The sequence below is a fragment of the Thalassophryne amazonica genome, chromosome 2 (assembly GCF_902500255.1).
Source record: "Thalassophryne amazonica chromosome 2, fThaAma1.1, whole genome shotgun sequence".
NCBI classification, from domain to species: Eukaryota; Metazoa; Chordata; class Actinopteri; order Batrachoidiformes; family Batrachoididae; genus Thalassophryne; species Thalassophryne amazonica.
In genome coordinates this window covers 21,124,078-21,147,036 of record NC_047104.1, presented here as the reverse complement: position 1 = coordinate 21,147,036, position 22,959 = coordinate 21,124,078, and the positions used below count along the sequence as shown (strand labels likewise).

Genomic DNA, 22,959 nt, shown 5'->3' with positions numbered 1-22,959 from the left:
GGGAAAAAGATCATTTCTTTACGTTGCTTGCAGACCCTGCAGCAGGTAAGCTTGAAGCAATGAAGCAGTGCTCCGATCTGTTGCTTCGTTGGTTCTGTGCTTCGCTGCTTTTCATATGCGGCAGGTCCGCTTCTTAACCTCTCTCAAAGCCATTTAAAAATGTCAATCGTGAGTCACTTTTGTGTGGATTAAAGTCACTAACTGGGACTCTTTCTTGTTGCGGGCAAGAAACAAGAATCGTCCTCAGTTCCGTTTGCACAGCGCCAAACACTGCGCTGCTCTGCCGAGTCCAGTTAGAGTCCAGTCTGAATTAATAACTTCAAAGTGAATCATTGTTTTAAATCAAATGGCACCTTTCCAAATGTTGTAACACAGACAACAAACTACAACAGACTAAAATGTTTTTTTTTTCCTCCCCAAATGAGACGTCCTGCGTTCTTTATAAATGACATTGATGTTGACGTGCAGCGCAGCTGGCTGAGCTCAGCTCAGAAGCTATGTATGGAGTGACATTTGTGTCACTGTCTGAAAGGAAATGCTTTTGACAAAAACTCCAGATTTTGTTTATTTTTATTTATGTTCAGAGAGCTAGGATCCACCATGCACAGATTTTATTTATGTCCAGAGATCAAGGATCCAGTGGCCAATTTCATATTTATTTACTTGAAGACTCAGTAAAATGTTGTTGACATAGAAAACCTGTAAAACCTACTTTTAGTACACAGACAGTTCACAAGAAGTATTGATAAGGGAATCGATAATGGCATTCATATCAATAAAATCTTATCAGTACCCATCTGATGGGTACTGATACTGACCTACGATAAGCTGACACAGCTCGTTTTTTGTCTTCTGTGAGGTATGTCACAGGAGTAGCCTCAAACCCACAATGTGCTTTAATTTGACCTCAGATTATGCAAAGACCACCAACCCCAGGGTCACCACTGTCTTCAAAAGGCCTAAAAACAAAAATCACAGAACAGTTCCAGCAAATTATAATAAATAAATAAATAAAATGATAAATAAAGTAAAATAAAATAACTAAATTTATGATATTCGCCTCTCTGTGTTTGTTTGTTACATTTTGATGACTAGAAACTGTAGCTCCAGCATTTAACACAGATAGTGATGTTCGATTCACAGTGTGCCAATGATCTAATATTGATGATCGTTAATAGTTGGGGTGGCACACGGGGGCCAGTCAGATTCTGCTTCAAACCCCATAAAGACCTGGGCCGGCCCTGGTGCCTCCTCTGGGGTAGGATGGAGCTGGGCAGCTGGTGTTTGACTGGTCGCTGTGACACATGAGCTTGGTCTAAGTGCAGATGATTCAGTGGACACCATTGACCCAGTTGCCTGGCTGAGACGGGCTGGGCCAATGGATACTTCTGTTTGTCTGCCCTCAGAAGAACTCTCCAGTGCTGAACATCTCTACTCTGCTTCTTTCTCAGGATGGACTTTGATGATGAGGACGGGGAGGGACCCAGCAAGTTTTCAAGGTGAGACTGAACCTCACCTGAAGTAAAAAGTCCAAATATGTTTGTCTTTGTTTTTGTGTTGTGGGACACAATTTGAAAACCTGCATAGCCCACTTGGCCAAACCATTAAATGTCTTCTACTTGACTGGGGCACACTTTAAAGTAGACCTGCATTGAAATAAATGTGGTCAGATCTCAGAAAGAAATAGCTGATATGTATTTATAAGACCCTTATGAATGCAGTAAAGTAAATCTGTAAGCCCAAATTTGTAATTCAGTGGAGAAATCTTCGTTTAAAAATGACAAATTTGCAGCTAAAATTTAGCTCTCCGTGAACAGATTGTACATCCGGGTCATTTACATGACGTCGGGGAGAAGACGACGCGCTTGCGCCTTCAGTGCGATCCCGCATTGAAATTGATTTTATCTGTTAGTAATGTTACTGTTATACACATCCGGATTTCATCATCCAAAAGTAAGCTGCAATGAATGTGAGATACAGCTCTGCATGCTCAGATCAGCGGCGACATCGACAGCGGGCGACGTTCTTCTCTGTTTTGATGCGGAGCGGCCAGTAACACCTGTTGCCTGCAAGGACAGACTTCTTGCGGCAAAATCTGCAGCGCCGCACGGTCTCTGTTCATGCTTTGAAAATCCTTTCTTTCTTCAGCTCTGTTGTAGTTCTCACAACTTTCCTCTTGGTTTTTCACCTTTGCCTTCTTTCTTTGGCCTTATAATGGCTTCTTTACGGGCAACACCAACAAAAAAAGAAAATTCAATGTGTGTAATCCACAATCCTGTTGATCATGCATGTTCACAGAGTGTTCGCACAGCAAGGGCTGCAGTGTGACTGACGTGCATCCCTGCCTGAAACTGGACGTTCTTGCTTCTTCTTTAGAGTTTATTGATAAATCACAAACCAACACGGTGCATTACCGCCATCTACTGTGGCAGCAGTTGTTTGTGAACAAGACATTTTGTATTTCCAAGAAAAAAAGCATGGTCTTGTATTCAGAGCAATACAGTAATAATACTGTTTGTATGTTCAGCTAGGACTGCACGATATGACCTAAAATTCATATCGCAGTATAAATTGAATCCCTTCACAGTATATATCGTGATATAAACCTAAGTGTAAAAATTATAATGTTTCTGAATGGGTTCCTTAGCAAAGGTAAATTGATCAAAATAAATAAATAAAAATGACAAAATAATAAAAATAAAAACAAATATAATGTAATTTTGAAAACATTTATTGTGCAGATCTCAAAACTACTGGTACAATTTGCCAGAAGGTACATCTAAGATGCAAGTCTAAATTTGGTGCTTTGGTGAAAGAATTAAATAAATTTATGGTCAGCAGCTGAAGTTTCATCTCTTGAACCCTAGATGGCACACCTGCTGTGAATACATGAAGCACTTTCAGGACAGTCACTTCCTCATTTACAAAACTCACCACAAAGCCACCACAACATTTTATAAAAAATACTTAACTCATATCTGAAGTCAGTCTGGATAAATTGACGTTACCTGGCTGATTTTGTGTTTCTGCTCCAGTTAAAAAAAAAATCCTTGCGTTATTAAATGTGGCGCTTTCTCAAATGTTTGATTCAGGTCATGACCGAGCCTCCGCCTTCCCCCAGTGCGTTGGCTGAAATAAATAAACAACGGCTTTGCAAATATCAGCGACAGAACAGGCATCTCACAAACTTACATGAATAGCAGTGAGTCACCTCAGCTCAGAACACCCCTCTCCACCGCTGTAAACTGGTTCACTCACACACAGCCGCTTCACAGAGGAGTTTTCCTGGATTGAAAAACTCTGCAGCCGTTTTAGTGATTAGTCTGTGGAGTCAAAATTATACTGTGTACTGGATAAATCGCCTACGTTCAGCTAGCTGTTAATTGGCTGAACTCACCTGAGTGAGCTGATCTGGTCTGAGTAGGTTAGGGACAAAGGCAGTGCTTTGGGTCCCAGGGACCTGGAATGGGAGCAACGGTGCTAGCATGTGCAGACCTTACACCAACTGTAGCCTTTACATATGAAATTCATAATTTGACATTCACGTCTTTCTTTTGATATGGACTCCGGAACAATATACTGAAACAGAGCTGTTGCACAGCTTTCAAAATCTTCCACGATAGTGCTTGGAGTTTTTCAAAATCAGGAGTTTTCAGTGTTGACAAAAGGTTTTGTTGTTGTGCCCAGCCAAACGTTCTATCAAAGTGGTAAGTTTCAACGGCCTCAGATGAATCCCAGACAAAAAAAAAAATTTTGCGGTTTCTTGACTGTCTGAAAGACAGAGTGTGTGCTCTGCGGGCCCATCGAACTCTCTTGCGGCAGGTGTCGGCCAAGTTCCAGGTCTCACACACAAACATCTGACACCGCTCATTACACAAACATCTAACACCACACTTAGAAAATGTGTGGCCATTCGTACTATTAACACGACAACAGTCAGCAGTCATTGTCGAGCTGGCAGTGAAATTTGTCTAAGTGCCCCACGACTGTGACATTGCAGAGTCCACATGTGGCGTGCCAGAGTGTTGGCTCCCCCCACAACGTGTGTGTGTGTGTGTGTGTGTGTGTGTGTGTGTGTGTGTGTGTGTGGTTCGCGCACCCCCTGCAGACAAGGCATCTCTCATCTGATCACAGAGTGACATCTTGGTCTGTGCGCTGACAGGACAGAGGGTGTGGCTGGCTGCCCACAGCTGTTGAGACATCTCCGGTTCTGGACATCACAGCTGCAGCACACGTCCCGTGTTTTGAAAGACACACGCTCGTGTCTGTGTGCTTGTGTGGAAATGTATAAAATGATAAAAACAGACCGTCAGTTAATTTGGACATGCAGCAGGCGATCTGAATGTCACGTCTGACAGGACACGCGTGTCGGGCTATGAGGACTGTGAGCGATGCACCGCAGGACCAGGACAACCCAACCCAACACGACAAATACGAAACTTTCAGTCACGTATCAGCAGAAATACAGCGTACCAAACGCCGTTTGGTTAGTTATCATAGCGCTTTTTTCTTCTTTTAGAAAATACGTTTATCTGCTTGTTGATTTTAGCCATTTCACGCTCCTGTTACAAAGCGGTGATTGTAGCGCAGTGGTAAAGTTTCCATCTGGTAATCAGAGCATGCGTGTTCAAATCCCATGAGTGGCACTTTTTTTTTAGAGCAGGGTTATTTAACCGTGGGTTCTCTATTGCGTCCCCTTTTATGTATTATTAATATCAACCCAGTGATATTCAGTAATTATACAACTAGTTTTTATTTTATTTTCCTCCACATCAGTGGCGCAATGTGGTGCACCTCGTCCCATGGACGAGGTCGCATGCACAAACTGTCGCACCAGGATCGCGCAGCACGCTTGCCTGTCGGCGCGATGTTTCGTGGTTCGCTCATACGAGCTGTTTGGCCGTGAGTCGCCCTGAGCTGTACTTATTCGCACTATGTGTGAAGGGGCCCCTTGGCTGTTGTGTTATTGTGTCTGTTTGGAGTATTTTTTCTTACAAACACCTGGAATAATCTGTCTTGTTGTGAAACATCCTAACTGTTCATTTAAGACGTCTCTGCTGTAATATTCACATTCAGTGAAATTCTCATCGCATTGAATGTTGTATGATAATGGTCCTAGCACTTTAACAGCTATCAGTATTTTCATCCATTAGTATACAAATAATCGTTGAATGGTATGTTCCAGCTTTCACCTCATGAAATATTCGTACCATTGAAAGAATGTAAAAACATTCATTATTTGTTTTATGTAACGGCTAAAATAGATCCTTGTCATTTGATATTTTATTAGTTTATAAACAACAGAAAAGGGACTTACATTGTGGTGTTCCGCTGTAATGTGTAGTCCAGTGATGCTGTGCACTGACTTCGGACTTCCATAAAAAAAAAAAAAGACTACGTGTAGTTCCTCAGTCCAGCCAAAAATCACGTCAGCGTTTCATGTGAACAGTTCTTCATGCATCCAGACGGCTTACAGTGGAGTGGATTTTGTGTGTGTGTTACAAGCAGCATCAGTTAGCTCAATCAAATCATCTTGTCGTTGTCCCCCTGCCTGCGCGCACATGCAACCGGCTCGGTCAACTGTGTATGTCCTCAGTGCAGCGAAAAAAAAAAATCACATCAGAAATGAGTCTAGCTTTTCTTTCTTCCTGTTATCAGCTTCCAGACAGCACAGTAGATTTGTTTTGTGTGTATGTGTGGGCGCGAGCATGTGTGGGCACAAGTGTGGACGTGCGCATCCCTGTCGGGTGGGACAGGAAAATTAAACCCTAGAGCCAGGAGGAAATTTGCAGTACTGGGCAGCACCGCCCACCATAGCTAGAATCCTGGGCGTCATATCAGCTGTTCCAGGTCTCTATAGAAAACCTACGGGTGACATGACACAGGCTTTGTCCAGGATTGATCCAGTCTGTGGTTCTTTCCATTCTTTAATTCTGGTTTCACTTGTTGTGTGTTTTGTCTTATATTTAGCCACATAGTTGGCTTCATATTTCAATTTCTAGCTTAAAGTGGTGGCTGATACTAAGGTGAAGGGAGGTGCTGTGTCCAGCAGGTGACAGACCTGTGTACAGGATATTACACAAGATACAACAGTGTTGATTATTTGAATGATGTGGGCCACATAAAATCAATTCATTCTCATTATGTGCACTTATAATTTCATTGTTTCTGAATTATAGGCTCCACGGTCTGACTGGGATGGAGTCAGTCACTCACCAGCTCATTTACGTTTTTTTTAATAAACTCCACACTGTAATAAGTGCAGAGAAAACATGCCTCCCAGAAAAAAACAAATCATCACAATATTCATGCAGCCATATGGTTTACACCAAAATAATCATCTGCACCACATTTATGAGCAGATTTCAGATCATTGTGAAGTACTTTGATGAGAGCAGAGGATGAAGTCACCAGTCCACTGGAGACCTGAGAGTGTTTGGGTCAGATTCCGGCCTGACCTCTCTATTGCTCTCTCCCCTGTTGCAGAGAGAACCACAGTGAGATCGAGCGACGCCGGCGCAACAAGATGACGCAGTACATCACTGAGCTGTCTGACATGGTCCCCACCTGCAGCGCCCTGGCCCGCAAACCCGATAAGCTCACCATCTTACGCATGGCCGTGTCCCACATGAAGTCCATGAGGGGGACTGGCAACACGTCCACAGACGGAGCTTATAAACCCTCGTTTCTGACGGAACAGGTGCTGATCATAATGAACACCACACTTACACCCGCTTAAGGAGGAGTGCACACTGTTTTTGTTCAGGGACTGCCATCATTTCTTATCATTTTCTTTCATTTACACTCGTGTAGTTTTTGGGTTTGTTGTAGGATTTCAAAGGGGTGACTGGTCTGTACCAAACTATTATGGTCACTTGGAAAAGTACTTCTCGTCTTCACCGTTTTAGGCTGGGATGAAGTGAACACTCCCATCTACTGAATGGCGAAGTGAATAGCGCCTGCCCAAATATCACACGATCATTGCACTGAATGAATCACACTTAACAAACAGAATTTTCAGTTTTGCAAATGCCTTTTTTTTTTTCTTTTTTTTTTTAACAAATAAAAAAATTACACATTTTACAAATACACATTTATTTGTAAAAACCAACACACACGTAACAGTAACTTGTGTGTTCATTTTTACATATAATAAACCAACCAATCAGTGATGAGCGGAAGCTCATTTTCTCATAATGCCTTTTGGCATTTGTGTGTGTTAATGTTCAATCCTTCAGGATTAAAAATTTTAAGAATTTAAAATAAAAAGATATGTGTTATATTATCACTTTGTAAAAATACCAGAGTTGACATTAATGTAGATAAACTATCTGGATTCATTTAGTTTATAAATCAAAACCATAAGTCAAACCTGCTTTGCTGTTCATGACTTCTGCCTCACGTCTGAAGCACTGTATGTTGAATGCAAATGACTCTTCCTTACAGCAGTGGGTAGGATGCACAAAGACAGAAGAGCTGATTCGTTGTTTGTGTTGGGTTTGTGATTGTCTTTGATTCTAATCAGAAGCGTTGGCAGTGCTTAAACTCTAAATCGGCTTGTCAGTAGCTGACACTGTACTGGAGACAATACTGAAGGTTAGCAGTTAGCTGTAGCTTCTGCTAATTTTTTTTTTTCATGGTTTAGCATTAAAAAAGTTAACTTTTCAATTAGTGGATTAGTGATTATTGAAGCTAACTTTTTGGTGCTCACCACTGCTTGTGTCTGCTCATTCATTCAGTGGCCCATCCTGAAGGAACCATATACATTCAGCTTTTGGTTCAAGCCCTTCACTACAGGGCTGCAAAAGCTCCGTTTGTATCTGGATTTCCATCAAAATTTGTTTCCATATTCCATTTGTTTTGTTGTTTTGTCATATAAACTTTTATTTATATATATATATATATATATATATATATATATATATATATATATATATATATATATATATATATATATATATATATATATATATATATATATATATATATATATATATATAAAATATACACACATAGTGGTGGGCACAGTTCCGATAACAGATAATTATCGAAGTTGATGTTTTCATTATCGGATTATCTTTTTAGATAACTTTAAAAACCATTATCGGACTAATTATCTTCCAATACATTTTTGTCCGATAACTTTTAGACCGATAACATAGTAAACAAAGATTAACAGTGACAAACACTTTTAAAATTTAAAATCAGTTGAGCACCTACTTGTTAAAAGTTTACTAACAGATGCATAGTTCTACCCTATGCAAACAGAAGAGAGCTGCTTCCACAAGAAACCACTCTATTCTCTGCAGGCAAAAGAGAACTGGTCTCACAAAAAAAAATAAATAATAATAATTTCCTTTAACACCATGCTGATACACTAGCAATATCACCCAAGTCATCCAGAGGCAAACATTTTAAACTTATGATTCAAGTTTTAACCAAACTAATTTTGGACAAGTTATTTAAAATTACTGTCATGTCTGACGTTTCATAAAGTGAAAATATCAGAGATATGTTTTAGTTTTAAAGTAATGTGCTAATTTTAAGGTTTTAGTGAGCACATGCTGTGCCCAGCAGTGCATTATGGGTAGGATAGTCAGTATGTTCACAACAGGACAAATGCATTTCAGACACTCTATTCAGGCTCCACGGACAGCAGCATTAAACTCTAGTCCCTAAAACTCTCGTGAATATATTCTCTGGGTTTATAGACGTTATTGTATTTGCGTTCATTAAATTCCACGCATCTTAAATGTAGCAGACACGGATTATCTGGGATTTTGTTTTGGCAAGTTTTTCAGGCCTCTACTGCCGTCTACTAGCCAGTAGTGTTCATGGCAGCATTCACCCTAAGTACTAAGTGTCTGGGCACCAGTAGATGGTAGTGTTCTATTTATTTTGACCCCGGTTTTATCAGATGGTTGTCATATCAACTTTTTAGCTTTGCAAATGGCTTTTTTTTTTTTTTTTACAAATTAAGTTTAAAAACAAAACAACAACAAAAAAATAACATTACAAGACAGCTCTGCGGTGTTTGCACAGGCACAGTGCGAGCGGTTGGACGCTTGTAGCCCCTCAGCAGCAGAATAACCTCACGACGGCCGACCAGAATAATATCAAACAGGTTTGATTTTCATTCGACCATACAATGGGCGATCAGGAGGTGGTCGTGAGATGTTAAACGCAGCTTGTTACTCCATGTACACTACACGATGCAGGACGCGCGATTAACCTGAAACTTGGTCCAAAAAATTCTCTCCACATGCAAAACATTTTGCGATGACACTTCTAGGGCTCCATAAAAATGCCTGTTTTTACAAACAAAAAATGGAATATTTTACAAAAGCACATTTATCTGTAAACACCAGCACACGACACACGTCACATTGTGTTGGTTTACATAATGAATGGCTGAAACAATCAATGTTTAGCAGAGGCACTTTTACCCAGAATCCTTTGCGATCTGTCTGTGTTTGTTACAAAACCTCAGAATTAGTGCATTATTCAACATTAAAAGATATATATTTTAACTTTGTACAAATGACAGAATTTACATTAATGGAGTTATTCTATCGGTATTAATGTTATTTTAAATCAAAACCATAAGTCAGCATGGCTTTATTTTCCAAGTCCTCTACCTGACCGGAGCGTTGTGATTGATAGAGAGCTGGGCTTTATGGCTGCTCTCAGGGTGCCTCTGTGCTGGAAGCTGTGTAGTAAACAAGAGCTTCCAGCAGGGGCAGGATGTTCAAAGACAAAACTGTGGCCTCAGTCTGTTGTCACTTTTAATATTACAGGAAGCTATTGTGGCATAAAAACTCAAATTCAGTTTATTAGTAGTTGCAAATGTACCAGAGACAATATTGGAATTTATCGGTTATCTGTAACTTCCGATACATTTTTGGGTGGTTTATCGTTTTATCTTTATCAAAGATAATGTTTCAGTTATCTGATTATCTGTTATCGAAGTTAATTTTTTTTGGTTATCTGTGCCCACCACTGTGTATATATATGTGTGTGTGTCTCACACACACACAGAGTTGTATGCAAATGTATGGGCACCCATGATCATTTTCATGATTTTTCCTTTATAAATCATTGGTTGTCTGTGAAAGTGTGCAATAATTATTTAAACAAAATTGGGCAGGTGCGTAACTTTGGGCACCCTTGTCATTTTATTGAATTGAATACATTTAGCACTAATTATTGGAACACAAAGTTGGTTTGGTTAGCTCATTGACCCTAGACCTCCTTACACAGGTGAATCCTATCATGAGAAACTGTATTTAAGGTGGCCATTTGCAAATGTTTCCCCTCTTTGCATCTCTTCTAATGAATGGCAACATGGGATCTTCTAAACCAGTGGTGTCCAAACTATTCCAGAAAGGGCCGAGAGGGTGCAGGTTTTCCTTGCAGCCACTGACTCCTGCAGGTGATTTCACTGATTAACATCACTTTGAGCAGGTGGGATGAGTTCTTCAGTGAAACCACCTGCTGGAATCAGTGGCTGCAAGGAAACCCTGCACCCTCTCGGCCCTTTCTGGAATAGTGTGGACACCACTGCTCTAAACAGCTCTCAAATGACATGAAAACAAAGATTGTTCAACATCATGTTTAGGGGAAGGATACAAAAACCTATCTCAGAGATTTCAACTGTTAGGTTCCACTGTGAGGAACATAGCGAGGAAATGGAAGACTGCAGGCACAGTACTAGTTAAGGCCCAAAATGGCAGGCCAAGAAAATCTCAGATAAGCTGAAGCGAAGGATGTTGAGAACAGTCATAGTCAATCCACAGACCTGCTCAAAAGACCTACAACATGATCTTGCTGCAGATAGTGTCTCTGTGCATTGTTCAACTATACAGCGCACTTTGCACAAAGAGATGCTGTAATGCAGAGGAAGCCTTTTCTGCGTACACGCACACGAGTTGCTTGAGGTATGCTAAAGCACATTTGGACAAGCCAGCTTCATTTTGAAATAAGGTGCTATGGACTGATGAAACTAAAATTTGAGTTATTTGGACATAACAAGGTATGCATGGCTGAGAAAGAACACAGCATTCCAAGAAAAACACTTGCTACCTACAGTAAAATTTGGAGGTGGTTCCATCATGTTGTGTGGCTGTGTGGCCAGTGCAGGTACTGGGAATCTTGTTAAAGTTGAGGGTCACGTGGATTCCAGTCAATATCAGCAGATTCTTGAGAACAATGTTCATGAAGTTGCACTGGGGCTGGATCTTTCAACAAGACAATGACCCTAAATACTGCTCAAAATCTACTAAGGCATTCATGCAGAGGAACAAGTACAATGTTCTGGAATGGCCATCTCAGTCCTCAGACCTGAATATTATTGAAAATCTGTGCTGTGATTTTAAGCGGGCTGTCCATGCTCGGACACCAACAAACCTGAGATGTTTTGTAAAGACGAATGTTCCAAAATACCTTCAACCAGAATCCAAACTCTCATTGGAAGCTATAGGAATTGTTTAGAGGCTGTTATTTCTGCAAAAGGAGGATCTACTAACTATTGATTTTTTTTTTTTTTTTTTTTTTTTTTTTCTGTTGGGGTGCCCAAATTTATGCACTTGCCTAATTTTGTTTAAAGAATTATTGCACATTTTCTGTAAATCCTATAAACTTCATTTCACTGTTTTTGCCTGCTATATGATATATTTAACTGAAATTGCTGATCCAAGTAATGAATGCTTTATAAAGGAAAATCATGGAAATCATCAGGGTGCCCAAACCTTTACATACAAATATATATGCTTTATTTTGACATGAATTGCGCATGACAGCTGGCATCCTTATTGTTGCATTGCTACCACCTTCTGCATCAGTCCATTACCTGTACTGAATTCTCTCGACGAGTCCGGTCTCTTTCAAGTATTTAAAAAGCCAACACTTCCCCCTCTCACTTGAACTTATGGCTAAAATACTTACTACAGAAACTTCTTACAGGCCTTTCAATTGATTTCCTTCAGTTTATACTCTTTAATAGATAAGCCATTGAAAAATGACAAGATATGTTTTGTAAAAAATATTTTGAGGTAAAATTAAAGTACTGTACTAAATATTGTATAGGTATGTTCATTGGTTTTGGTTTTTAATTATTTATATTACAACTGGTGGCCAGTGGTGGGCACAGATCCGCTAACCGCTAATTATCGAAGGTTATGTTTTCATTATTGGATTAGCTTTTCAGATAACTTTGAAAACCATCATTGGACCAATTATCTTCCGATAAGTTTTGGTCTGATAATTTTTATACCACTAACATTTTTGCAGATGTAGTTTTTTGTAGTAGATGAGCAGTTCTATCCTCTACAAACAGAGAAGAGCTGGTTCCAGAATAAACTGCTTTATCCTCTGCAGGCAAAGGAGAACTGGTCATAGAAAAGAAAAAAACCCTCATTTCTTTTGACCCCATACTAATACACTGGCTATATACAGTTGTATTACACATACATACAAGATGGTAAATAAATTTTAATGAAATCAAGGCTTGAGCCATATTTTGTTCCAGTATAACAGCCAAATACCCAACCAAGAAAAACTGACCAAAGTACTCACAGAATGCACCAATTGCACCATTTTTTTCCAAAGTGTCACATGGGGCATGCCTTCAGCGCTCGGCCGTCCACTCACAGAAGACGATCAGTCAAAAAATTTTCAGTTGCTTACACCCATGTCACTTGGACGTCCTGCTCCCCAGAGCGCTTCAGGACTTGGATCAGTTCTGGGTTCTAGGTTAGGAAGGGTTCCATTACTAGTTGTGACTAAATGTTCTGGAGGGCACAATGTCCTTGGGACATATGAGTGAATGCACACATACATCCACAGCCTGATGTGTTTGTCTTCGTCTTGCAGGAACTGAAGCATTTGATCCTGGAGGCGGCGGATGGTTTCCTGTTTGTGGTGGCAGCTGAGACAGGCCGGGTGATATACGTGTCAGACTCTGTGACACCAGTGTTGAACCATCCCCAGTCAGAGTGGTTTGGCAGCACTCTGTATGAGCAGGTCCACCCTGATGATGTAGACAAGCTGAGGGAGCAGCTCAGCACCTCCGAAAACTCCATGACAGGTAGACCAGACCCACTGAGGTACTCTGAAAAATGTACGACAGGCCTACTGCAGTTCTCTGAAAACAAGGTCCTTAATCCCCTAGTTGCTCCTGGTGTCTTGTGAGTCCCTTGTATGGCAGCACCCTCACATCGGGGTAAATGTGAGGCATTATTTGTAAAGTGCTTTGAGGGTCTGATCCAGATGGAAAAGCCCTATATAAATGCAGTCCATTTATCATTTACTGAGGTCCTCCAAAAATCTATAACAGTAAACCCACTGAGGTGCTCCGAAAACTGTATGATAGGTAGATCCACTGAGGTCCTCCGAAACCTCCATGACAGGTAGACCTACTCGGGTTCTCTGAAAACTGTATGGCAGGTAGACCCACTGATGTTTTCTGAAAACTCTGACAGGTAGCTCCACTGAGGTACCCTGAAAACTATGACCAGCAAGTCCACCGAGGTTCTCCACAACCGCCATCAAAGGTAGACCCGCTGAGGTTCTCCGAAAGCTGTATGACATGTAGACCCACTGAGGTTCCCTGAAAACTACGACAGGTCGAGCCACTGAGGTTCTCCAAAAGCAGTATGACGGGTAGACCCACTGAGGTTCTCTGAAAGCTACGACCGGTAGACCTGCTGAGATTCTCTGAAAACTGTATGACAGGTAGACCCACTGAGGTTCTCTGAAAACTAGGAACGGTAAACCCACTGGGGTTCTCCTAAAACTGTGTGACATGTAAACCCACTGGGGTTCTCCTAAAACTGTGTGACATGTAGACCCACTGAAGTTCTCCAAAAACTACAACAGGTAGAGCCACTGAGGTTCTTCAAAAGCTGGGTGACGGGTAGACCCACTGAGGTTCTCCAAAAACTGCGACAGGTAGACCCACTGAGGTCCTCCAAAATCTAGGACCGGGAGACCCACTGAGGTCCTACAAAAATTGTTTGACAGGTAAACCTACTGAGGTTCTCTGAAAACTACAACCGTTAAACCCACTGAGGTTTTCCGAAAACTGTATGACAGGTAGACCGACTGAGGTTCTCTGAAAACTACGACAGGTAGACCGACTGAGGTCCTCCGAAAACTACAACAGATAGACCCACTGAGGTCCTCCAAAATCTATGACAGGTAGACCCACTGAGGTCCTCCAAAATCTATGACAGGTAGACCCACTGAGGTCCTCCAAAATCTATGACAGGTAGACCCACTGAGGTCTTCCAACAACTGTATGATAGGTACTCTGAAAACTGACAGGTAGATCTACTAAGGTTCTTTGAAAACTGTATGACAGGCCCACTGAGGTTCTCTGAAAACTGTATGACATGTAGACCCACTGAGGTTCTACAGAAACTGTATGACAGGCCCACTGAGGTTCTCTGAAAACTGTATGACAGGTAGAACCACTGAGGTTCTCTGAAAACTACGAACAGTAAACCCACTGAGTTCTCCTAAAACTGTGTGACATGTAGACCCACTGAGTTTCTCCAAAAACTACGACAGGTAGAGCCACTGAGGTTCTCCAAAAACTACGACAGGTAAACCTACCGAGGTTCTCCAAAAATTGTTTGATGGGTAGACCCACTGAGGATCTCCGAAAACTATGACAGGTAGAGCCACTGAGGTCCTACAAAAATTGTTTGACAGGTAGAGCCACTGAGGTTCTCTTAAAGCTGGGTGACGGGTAGACCCACTGAGGTTCTCCGAAAACTATGACAGGTAGAGCCACTGAGGTCCTACAAAAAGTGTTTGACAGGTAGACCTACTGAGGTTCTCTGAAAACTACGACAGGTAGATGCACTAAGGTTCTTTGAAAACTGTAAGTCAGGCCCACTGAGGTTCTCTGAAAATTGTATGACAGGTAGACCCACTGATGTTTTCTGAAAAAACTATAACCGCTAGATCCGCAGAGGTTCTCCGAAAATGCCACAACATGTAAACAAGCAAAACCTGTGAAACAAAAATTGTTTGACAGGTAAATCCAATGAGGTTCTCTGAAAACTACAACCGGTAAACCCACCGAGGTTCTCCAAAAATTGTTTGACAGGTAGCTCCACTGAGGTCCTTTGAAAACTATGACCGGTAGACCCACTGAGGTTCTCTGAAAACTGTATGACAGGTAGATCCACTGAGTTCCTCAAAAACTGTATGACTGGTAGGCCCACTGAGACTCACTGAAAACTGTATGACAGGCCCACTGAGGTTCTCAGATAACTTCACGACAGGTAGACCCACTGAGGTTCTCCGAAAACACCACACCAGGTAGACCCACTAAGGTTCTGTTCCCACCCATGCTAATCCGTCACCGTGACCCTGTAGAAACCGACGAGTGGTCTGTTAAACCGCAATGCAGCTCCTGATCCACATGGAGTCCAGAAACCATTTTATTTTGGTCAACATTTTTCTGTCAGGAAAGAATTCAAAGCCGTCAGCAGGAAGACATGGTGTGTTGTTTAAAGGTCAGCATTCAGTTTGGGCTTCTGCGGGTCTGTACCAAGTGCTCCTTCAGTTTCTCCTTTCTTGTGGATCCTTGTCAAGGAGCTCTTCAAACATGAATTCATCAAAATACTGTCTTGTCTCAACAAAAGATAATACGCGTAAGCAAGTACGTCTGTCAAATTATAACCCCCTCCCTCTTACTTAAAATGAGTTTGGGCAAAGTGGCAGTGACAATTTACATCAAACTGAAATTTCTTTGATTAGAATTGATTTACATCCCGCTGAGGGTTGGATTTTGTTTTGTCTTTTTTTCTTCCTTTCCATAAAGGCAGAATGTTTCTTCATGGCCACTAGAGGGTGACGTTGGCTTGCTGAGGTCAGCAGATCACTCGCACTGTTTTAAAAATTTTTCCTGTTTTGATGCTGGCTGTCTAAGTCAGAGCACAGCGAGGTTCCAGCTGCGTGACGAGGAAGCAGTGAAGGATGTGAGACACATCCAGCACGGCCGGTTTTCCCGTCTCTATGCAGGAAGAACAAATGATGAGGATAAAAAATGATTGCTTTAATTTTAATGTCCGCAAAAGGTTCTTGCTGAGCTCTGTTGGTTGGAAGAGCCTCTGATGTCTATTTTAGGTGTAAGGAGTCAGAATGTATGTCAGACTCAAATCCTGGACCAAAGCAGGAAAACATCTCCATGCAAACTGAAACCGCTCAGCAGAAATTGAAACACAGAATAACCTCACAATCATTCACACTAGTGTTTACCAAACGTTTATTTTCAGAGGAGCCCCCCATGTACCAAAGAAAGGTGGAGCTACCTCGGCCCACGTGGGATCCCCCAAAATAATGTGACTCTTTGGAGGAAAAAAAAAATTTGACGTGATAGGTTTTCCCAACTTTTTTGTTTTGGTTTATCTAAAGAACATTATCAATTAAATATATTTAAATAGTGCTAAATCACAACACACCTCACCCTAAGGTGCTTCACAAGGGTAAGGGGAACTCAGCACAAGCCCATATTAGTTGAGCCCATATTAGAGTTGAGAGTTTTTTATTGTCATGTACACAGTAAAAACAGGCAGTTGTACCACACAATGAAATTCTCCCTAGAAAAATTTCATGTAGAAAGTTCATGTCAGATGAGTTAAAAAGAAAGAGAACACATTATAAAATACACATTATTAGACTGAAGAATGTATTAGAATCACTATTTAAGTAGGTGACACCAAAAAATGAACACAAATATCACTAAAAATTATGAAATGTTGATATTTAAAAAAAATCCTGAACAGTAAAAGTTGATAAGTGTGCTGGTGAAGGATAAACTAAAGCTGCCTGAAGCCTGCACTCTATTTCAGCCCTCAGGTGTGGCCATATTGTTGCTACGTCATTAGAACGGCACCTGCTGATTCAAGCCCAAATCAATTGTAAACATGGTGGAGGTCAAGCTGTTTTCTGACGTTTTATTTTTCCCCCTAATGTGCAGCTTTTTTTTTTTTTTCTTCTTCTAGTGTGGAGTTTTTTTTTTTTTTTTTTTTTTTTTTTATTCCAGTCTGAAGGTGTTTCTGAAGCTGCTTGGGGGACACAGCATTTATGATTTAGAGCCTTGTTTAGATGACAATAAAGTTTGGAGGAAAACCTTCAGTCTGGCAAAAGTGATGACATTGGCAGAGTTCAGAACACAGAATGGTACTTATTAAAAAATAAATAACAGGCGATTTCAGCATGGGTGGTGGAGGTGATAAGCTGTTGTTTTTTTTTCCAGCTCTTTGGTCATAATCAATTGATTTAAAAAATAGTTTTACTATCTGTGATATCAGAAAACAAGTGATGAGGAAGTGTGGATTTTTTTTCCCCATAGAAACAATTTCAAATCTGAAAAATGACATGAGGGACTGAAAATATCAGCTATTTTTAAAATATATATTTTTTCCTTCTTGAATACAGTACTGTACATTAGTAACACATTGATATTAAATATTAAAACCATTCACACAAGAAGTAAATACGTCTCACCTGTACGTTTCAGTGAGATCATCTTTAAACTTATCCACCTTTACAAAACAACACATCTGAAAATTCCTTCTTTCCTGGTTGAACAAAACTCCATTTGTCCATCTCTTGACTTTGGTGCCAGGTTCCAACGCAGCTGTAATCTGTTATTGCGGCTGTAGTTTAACAAGACAAAGCCGCTCGTTGACAAGCGGCTTTGCGCTGTTAGAAAGACTCGGAGCATCTCGTGCTCATAACGTCTCACTCTGCACACGACGACATTATCCCATGATCCAGAATACAATAAAATCTAAAAATACTTTTTTGTCTCTGTGTCGAGTGAAGCATCCACGGACACCATGCAAATAATTGTTCCACCTGCCATTCTGCCGGTGAAAATTAGCCATTCTGAGACGGAAAACATGGTGCGGCTCGAACCGAACCACTCTGTGGAATCGGGGTCGTCAGTAGCCTGTAAAAATCCATAAACTAATGGGCTATTAAGATCATGGTTCTCATGCTGACACCACTTCCTCCTTTTTCTCTGATGTCGGCTCTCGGCGAGAAGTTCCTGGTTTTTTAGTGGCGTGCATTTCAAAATCCCAATATTTATATCTTCAAGAACTGCACACCAGGAAAGGATAAATTTCAAACTGTTTAATTTTAGTCTTAAATAGTCATGAAAACATGGCATTACATGTCACCTACACTTTAAAGCACATAGAGTTTAGAGGATCTGCAGTTTATGCAGTATTGGCAATTTTGTGCAGTATTGTGTAGTTTTAAGCAGCATTCCTGCTGTGCAGGAGTTGTAGGGTGCATGAATGCATAAATAATGAACAGAGCTAATATAATAAATACTTAGAGGATGATAGTAATAATGATGAGGAGAGGAATGACAGTGAAATAACAGTCACTCAGCTGGGGGAGGGGTCAGTGTGTAAGAGCGTTATTGAGAAGCCTAATGGCCTGTGGGTAGAAGCTGTTCGCCAGCCTAGTAGTCCTGGACGTCAGACTCCTTTACCATCTGTCTGATGGTAGGAGTGTGAACAGTGAGTGTTGGGGGTGTGTATTGTCCCTGATGAGATTGTGTGTCCTACGTAGGACTCTGGTTTGGTAAATTTCCTCCTGTGAGGGGAAGGCTGATGAGATGTACTGTGAGGTCTCCATCACACGCTGGAGAGCCTTCCTGTCTTGGACTGTGCAATTACTGTACCAGTGGTGAGGACACTCTCAGTCATACACCTGTAGACGTTGCTGAGAATTTTGGCTGACATACCAAATTTTCTCAGTCAGAAAGTACAGTGTCTGTTGGGACTTCTTGATGATCTGTTGGGTGTTGGCAGACCAGGTGAGATCATGACTAATGTGAGTGCTGAAGAATTTGAAGGTTTTCACCCTCTCCACCTCTGTCTCACCAATGTATAGTGGTGTGTGCAGCTCCCCACGCCTCCTTGTAGCATTAACCATGTCTTTGGTCTTGTCTGCATTGAAGTAAAGATTATTGTTGTGACGTGAGGCTACCAGATCTGCCACCTCTCTTCTGTATGCTGTCTCGTTCTCACCAGTGATCAGACTGATGACTGTAGTGTTATCTGCAAATTTAATGATGCTGGTGTTGTTCTAGGAGGCTACACAGTCATACATGAAGAGTGTGTAGAGTAGGAGGCTCAGCACACAGCCCTGGGGAGTCTCCGTGCTCACAGTTCGTACTTCAATCTATCCCTTGCACAAACCTCTGTACCCATCTGTTTTAAGTCCATCACCATAGTGCCCATCCCCAAGAGAAGCACCGTCACCTGCTTTCATCTGCCAACTGGTGGTCAAAGACTGCGCCCACCAGTTGGCAGATGTCTTTGCGGATATTTTTAACAGATCTCTCTTCAAAGCTACTGTACCAACTTGCTTCAAAACAGCCACCATCATTCCAGTGCCCTAGCAAAGTAACATCAGAACCATGAATGATTACAGACCTGTGGCCCTTACTCCTATTGTGGCTAAGTGCTTTCAGAGGCTGGTGATGAAGCATTTAAAATCTGTCCTTCCCCTCAATCTGGACTAGCATCAATATGCCTATAGGGCAAATAGATCCACAGAGGATGCTGTCATCACAGCTTTCCACACAGCTTTAACGCACCTCGACAATAAAGGGGCAAGTGTGAGAATGGTTTCTATAGATTACAGCTCTGCTTTCAACACAATTGCACCCATTAAGTTGGCCACAAAGCTCCTCAACCTAGGCCTTAGCAATATTTTATGTGCATGGATTAAGGATTCCCTGTCTGACCGCCCACAGGCAGTCAGACTGGGCACACATCTATCCTTCAGTCTGTCTCTTAGCACCGGCGCACCACAAGGCTGTGTGCTAAGTCCATTGCTTTATTCCATCTATACATATGACTGCATTCCCACCCATTCCTGAAATACGATAATAAAATTAGCTGATGACCCTACTGTGGTGGGACAGATCTTCAACATCAACGAGGCAGCCTACAGAGGTGAAGTTGAAAGGCTAGTTGAATGGGGCACAGAAAATAATTTGACCCTGAATGTCAAGAAAACCAAAGAGAATATAGTTGACTTCATCTTCATCACATCTGCTGTGGTCAAAAAGGCGCATCAGAGGCTTTATTTTCTACGAGCATTGAAGAAGAACAACCTGTCGGCTGAGCTGCTCAAGGCCTTTTATCATTGCTCCGTCAAGAGTGTTTTAACTTATTGCATTACAGCATGGTTTGCAAACTGCTCTGAAAACAACAGGAAATCCATCAGATGAGTCATAAGAACGGCAGAAAAGATCATTGGTCTCCCTCTGCCCTCACTGGATGATGTTTTTAGGACTCGCTGCCTCCGCTGAGCAAGCGGTATTCTGCAGGACGGAACACACCCCTCACACCACCTTTTTTCTTTGCTTCCATCCGGCAGATGTTGTCGGGCCTTTAAAGCCCACACCACAAGGCTGAAAAACAGCTTCTTTCCTAGAGCTGTTACAGAACTGAACAGACACGCCCAAGCTCCAGTTGGAACAATTGCATTATTCTAATTAGAACAAGGGCGGACATGTGCAATATTTGTTTTTAACTATTTTAAATATTTAGGTATATTTATTACTGTTTTATGCTATTTAAGGGTTTTTTAAGTTGGGTATTTTTAATCTTAATTGACGTTTTAGAGGGATACGTGCAATATGGGACGTGCAGCATGGGATAAGTGCAGTATGGGACAGTGACAATGTGGGATCAGTACAATACAAGTTATGTTTGTCTCTGAGTTTGCCCCCCACCCAAATCTCCTGATGTTTTTTAATATTTATTGAAGTATGTGTATGGGTGAGTTGTGTGTGAGGGTGGTCATTGTTTTTGAGGATGCACAAGCAAATTTTGTTGTGCTGATTACTGTGAAATGACAATAAAGATGATTCTGATTCAGTATATAAACCCCGGTTCTACACTTACACTTTTGTGAGAAGCTCTTTTTGTTTTGTTTTTCTTTGGGAGATACTCAGTCCTCGACTCCAGAGTTCCCGCACCTCGTGAGCTCTGGGCTGCCACCGTACTTTGGACTTCATCCTCACCTTCTCATCTTAAACAAAGTCGCAAATCTGATATGCATTCTGGACCGATTGTCATGGTAAACGGTCTGATATTTTCCCATATCAGACTGGAAATCAGCCAATCAGAGCACGGGTAGTGTTTCAGCCATATAAAAATAAAGGTTATTTTTACCAAAAAATCTAATCAAAACCACGCCACTGCTGAGTTTGATACAACAAAAAAGTCCTGTAATTTCTGACAATACTTGAACGTAGCAGCAGGGATGGTGGAAGCGCACTCGCCTTCCTGTGCCGTGTGTGTGCCCGCCATCATTGCATAAAAATAAAACTCTTAATGTCTCAAACTATAGTAGCACAAATGAAAATTTTAATGGCACAAATCAGCACAAATGAAGCAATAAAAAAGTAGACTTGACTGGTTCATTTTGGAGCAAGCTGGAGGGATGATGATCTCTGAATGACCTAAATATAATCTTTAATATTTCAAAAACTGCAGCAGCACAAATATAAATTTTAACTGCACAAATCTGCACGAATGAAGCACTAGCCACTCAGCCTGTTTGCTGGGCTTTTTTTTTTATGTGGGTGGGGGGTCAGCTTCACTAAGCTCCTCAGCAACACCTGAGACGAATGCAGTTGAGTGTGCACGTAGCTTGGCCCTTACATCACAGTTTATCCAGGGTTTTTTGTTGAGGTATTTTCTGTAGTGCTTTGTGGGAATAACAATCTCTATGCATGTGCTAATGTAGCTGATAACTGCAGAGGCATATTTGACCAAATCTACAGTACCATCCTCTCTCAAAGCTGCAGTTCTAAACACATCACAATTTGTACAGCTAAAGCACAAGAAGAAAATGCTCTATGACCTGCTGACTTCTTCTTAACCTTTGAGACACACAGTAATCCTGCCTCCTGAGAATACAGAGCACAGGCATAACATAAGGTTTCATTAGGTTAGCCAGATGGGGAGGTGCTAGTCCATGAAGGATTTTGCATATAAATATAAATGCCAGTTTTTAATATGTAAATATAATATAAATACCATATTTTCTGGAGTATAAGTTGCACCTTTTTCTGTATTAATGGCTCTTTCATTTTGGATTTTTGTGTGTTCTGTACTTTTTATGACTGGCATTTATTCTTTTATTATTAGAGTTTGTTTTGTTGACTGATTTGATTCCCCGAAAAGTTCTAAAAACAGTCCCTTTTTTAAAATTGATAATGAATGTTTTTTTTGTTTTTTGTTTGTTTTTTGAGGTATATACGTAAGTCGCACAAGAGAATAAGTCAAAGGACCTTCCAAACTAGCAAAAAAGATGTTATACTCCAGAAATACAGTAATTATTGAAAAAGAACCCCTGAGAATTCTTAACAGCCCAGGATTTATAACACGTTCTATATTAGTGAAATTTGTGAGTTGTAAGGATGTGTGAGCTTTAGGTTTATATATTTATTTCATAAGTCTGCTCTCTGTCATGTGACTGTGTGTAAACAGGGCGGATTCTGGATTTGAAGACGGGGACAGTGAAGAAGGAAGGACAGCAGTCCTCCATGAGGATGTGCATGGGTTCCCGCCGCTCCTTCATCTGCCGCATGAGGTGTGTCTTCACCGTTAGCACCAGTATTCTGCATTCTCAAATCCTCTTCTTGTTTTTGAAGTATTTAAAAATTCAGAAATTTCAAACCTTTGCAGGAGAAAGGAGCTCAGACTTGGTAGTTCAGCAGTTATATCATGTGCAGAGAAGCAAAAGGCGAGCCACAAAGAGTGAACCGTTATCTGTTGTGGTAGCTCTGTTCACCTCACGCAGTGACATCAAGTGTGGGATGTCTCGTACCACGCACTGGTGCTGTGCTTTACTGCATTATGACTTCACAGAACCACTGCGGGTCCTGGATGGCTACAATCTGCA

General features: G+C 41.2%; 1 protein-coding gene across 2 annotated transcripts in view; it reads left to right on the top strand.

The window, feature by feature from the left end:
• arnt2 (aryl-hydrocarbon receptor nuclear translocator 2) overlaps positions 1 to 22,959 on the top strand; it is a 107,592-nt gene that overhangs the window by 31,717 nt on the left and 52,916 nt on the right. Inside the window, exons 3-6 of one of the 2 annotated variants that reach the window (XM_034184159.1) lie at positions 1,452 to 1,499; positions 6,487 to 6,700; positions 12,871 to 13,084; positions 22,545 to 22,647. In XM_034184159.1, coding sequence (XP_034040050.1) covers positions 1,452 to 1,499; positions 6,487 to 6,700; positions 12,871 to 13,084; positions 22,545 to 22,647 — 579 coding nt within the window. The remainder of the gene's footprint in view (positions 1 to 1,451; positions 1,500 to 6,486; positions 6,701 to 12,870; positions 13,085 to 22,544; positions 22,648 to 22,959) is intronic. The other variant, XM_034184160.1, reaches the window with a different exon arrangement.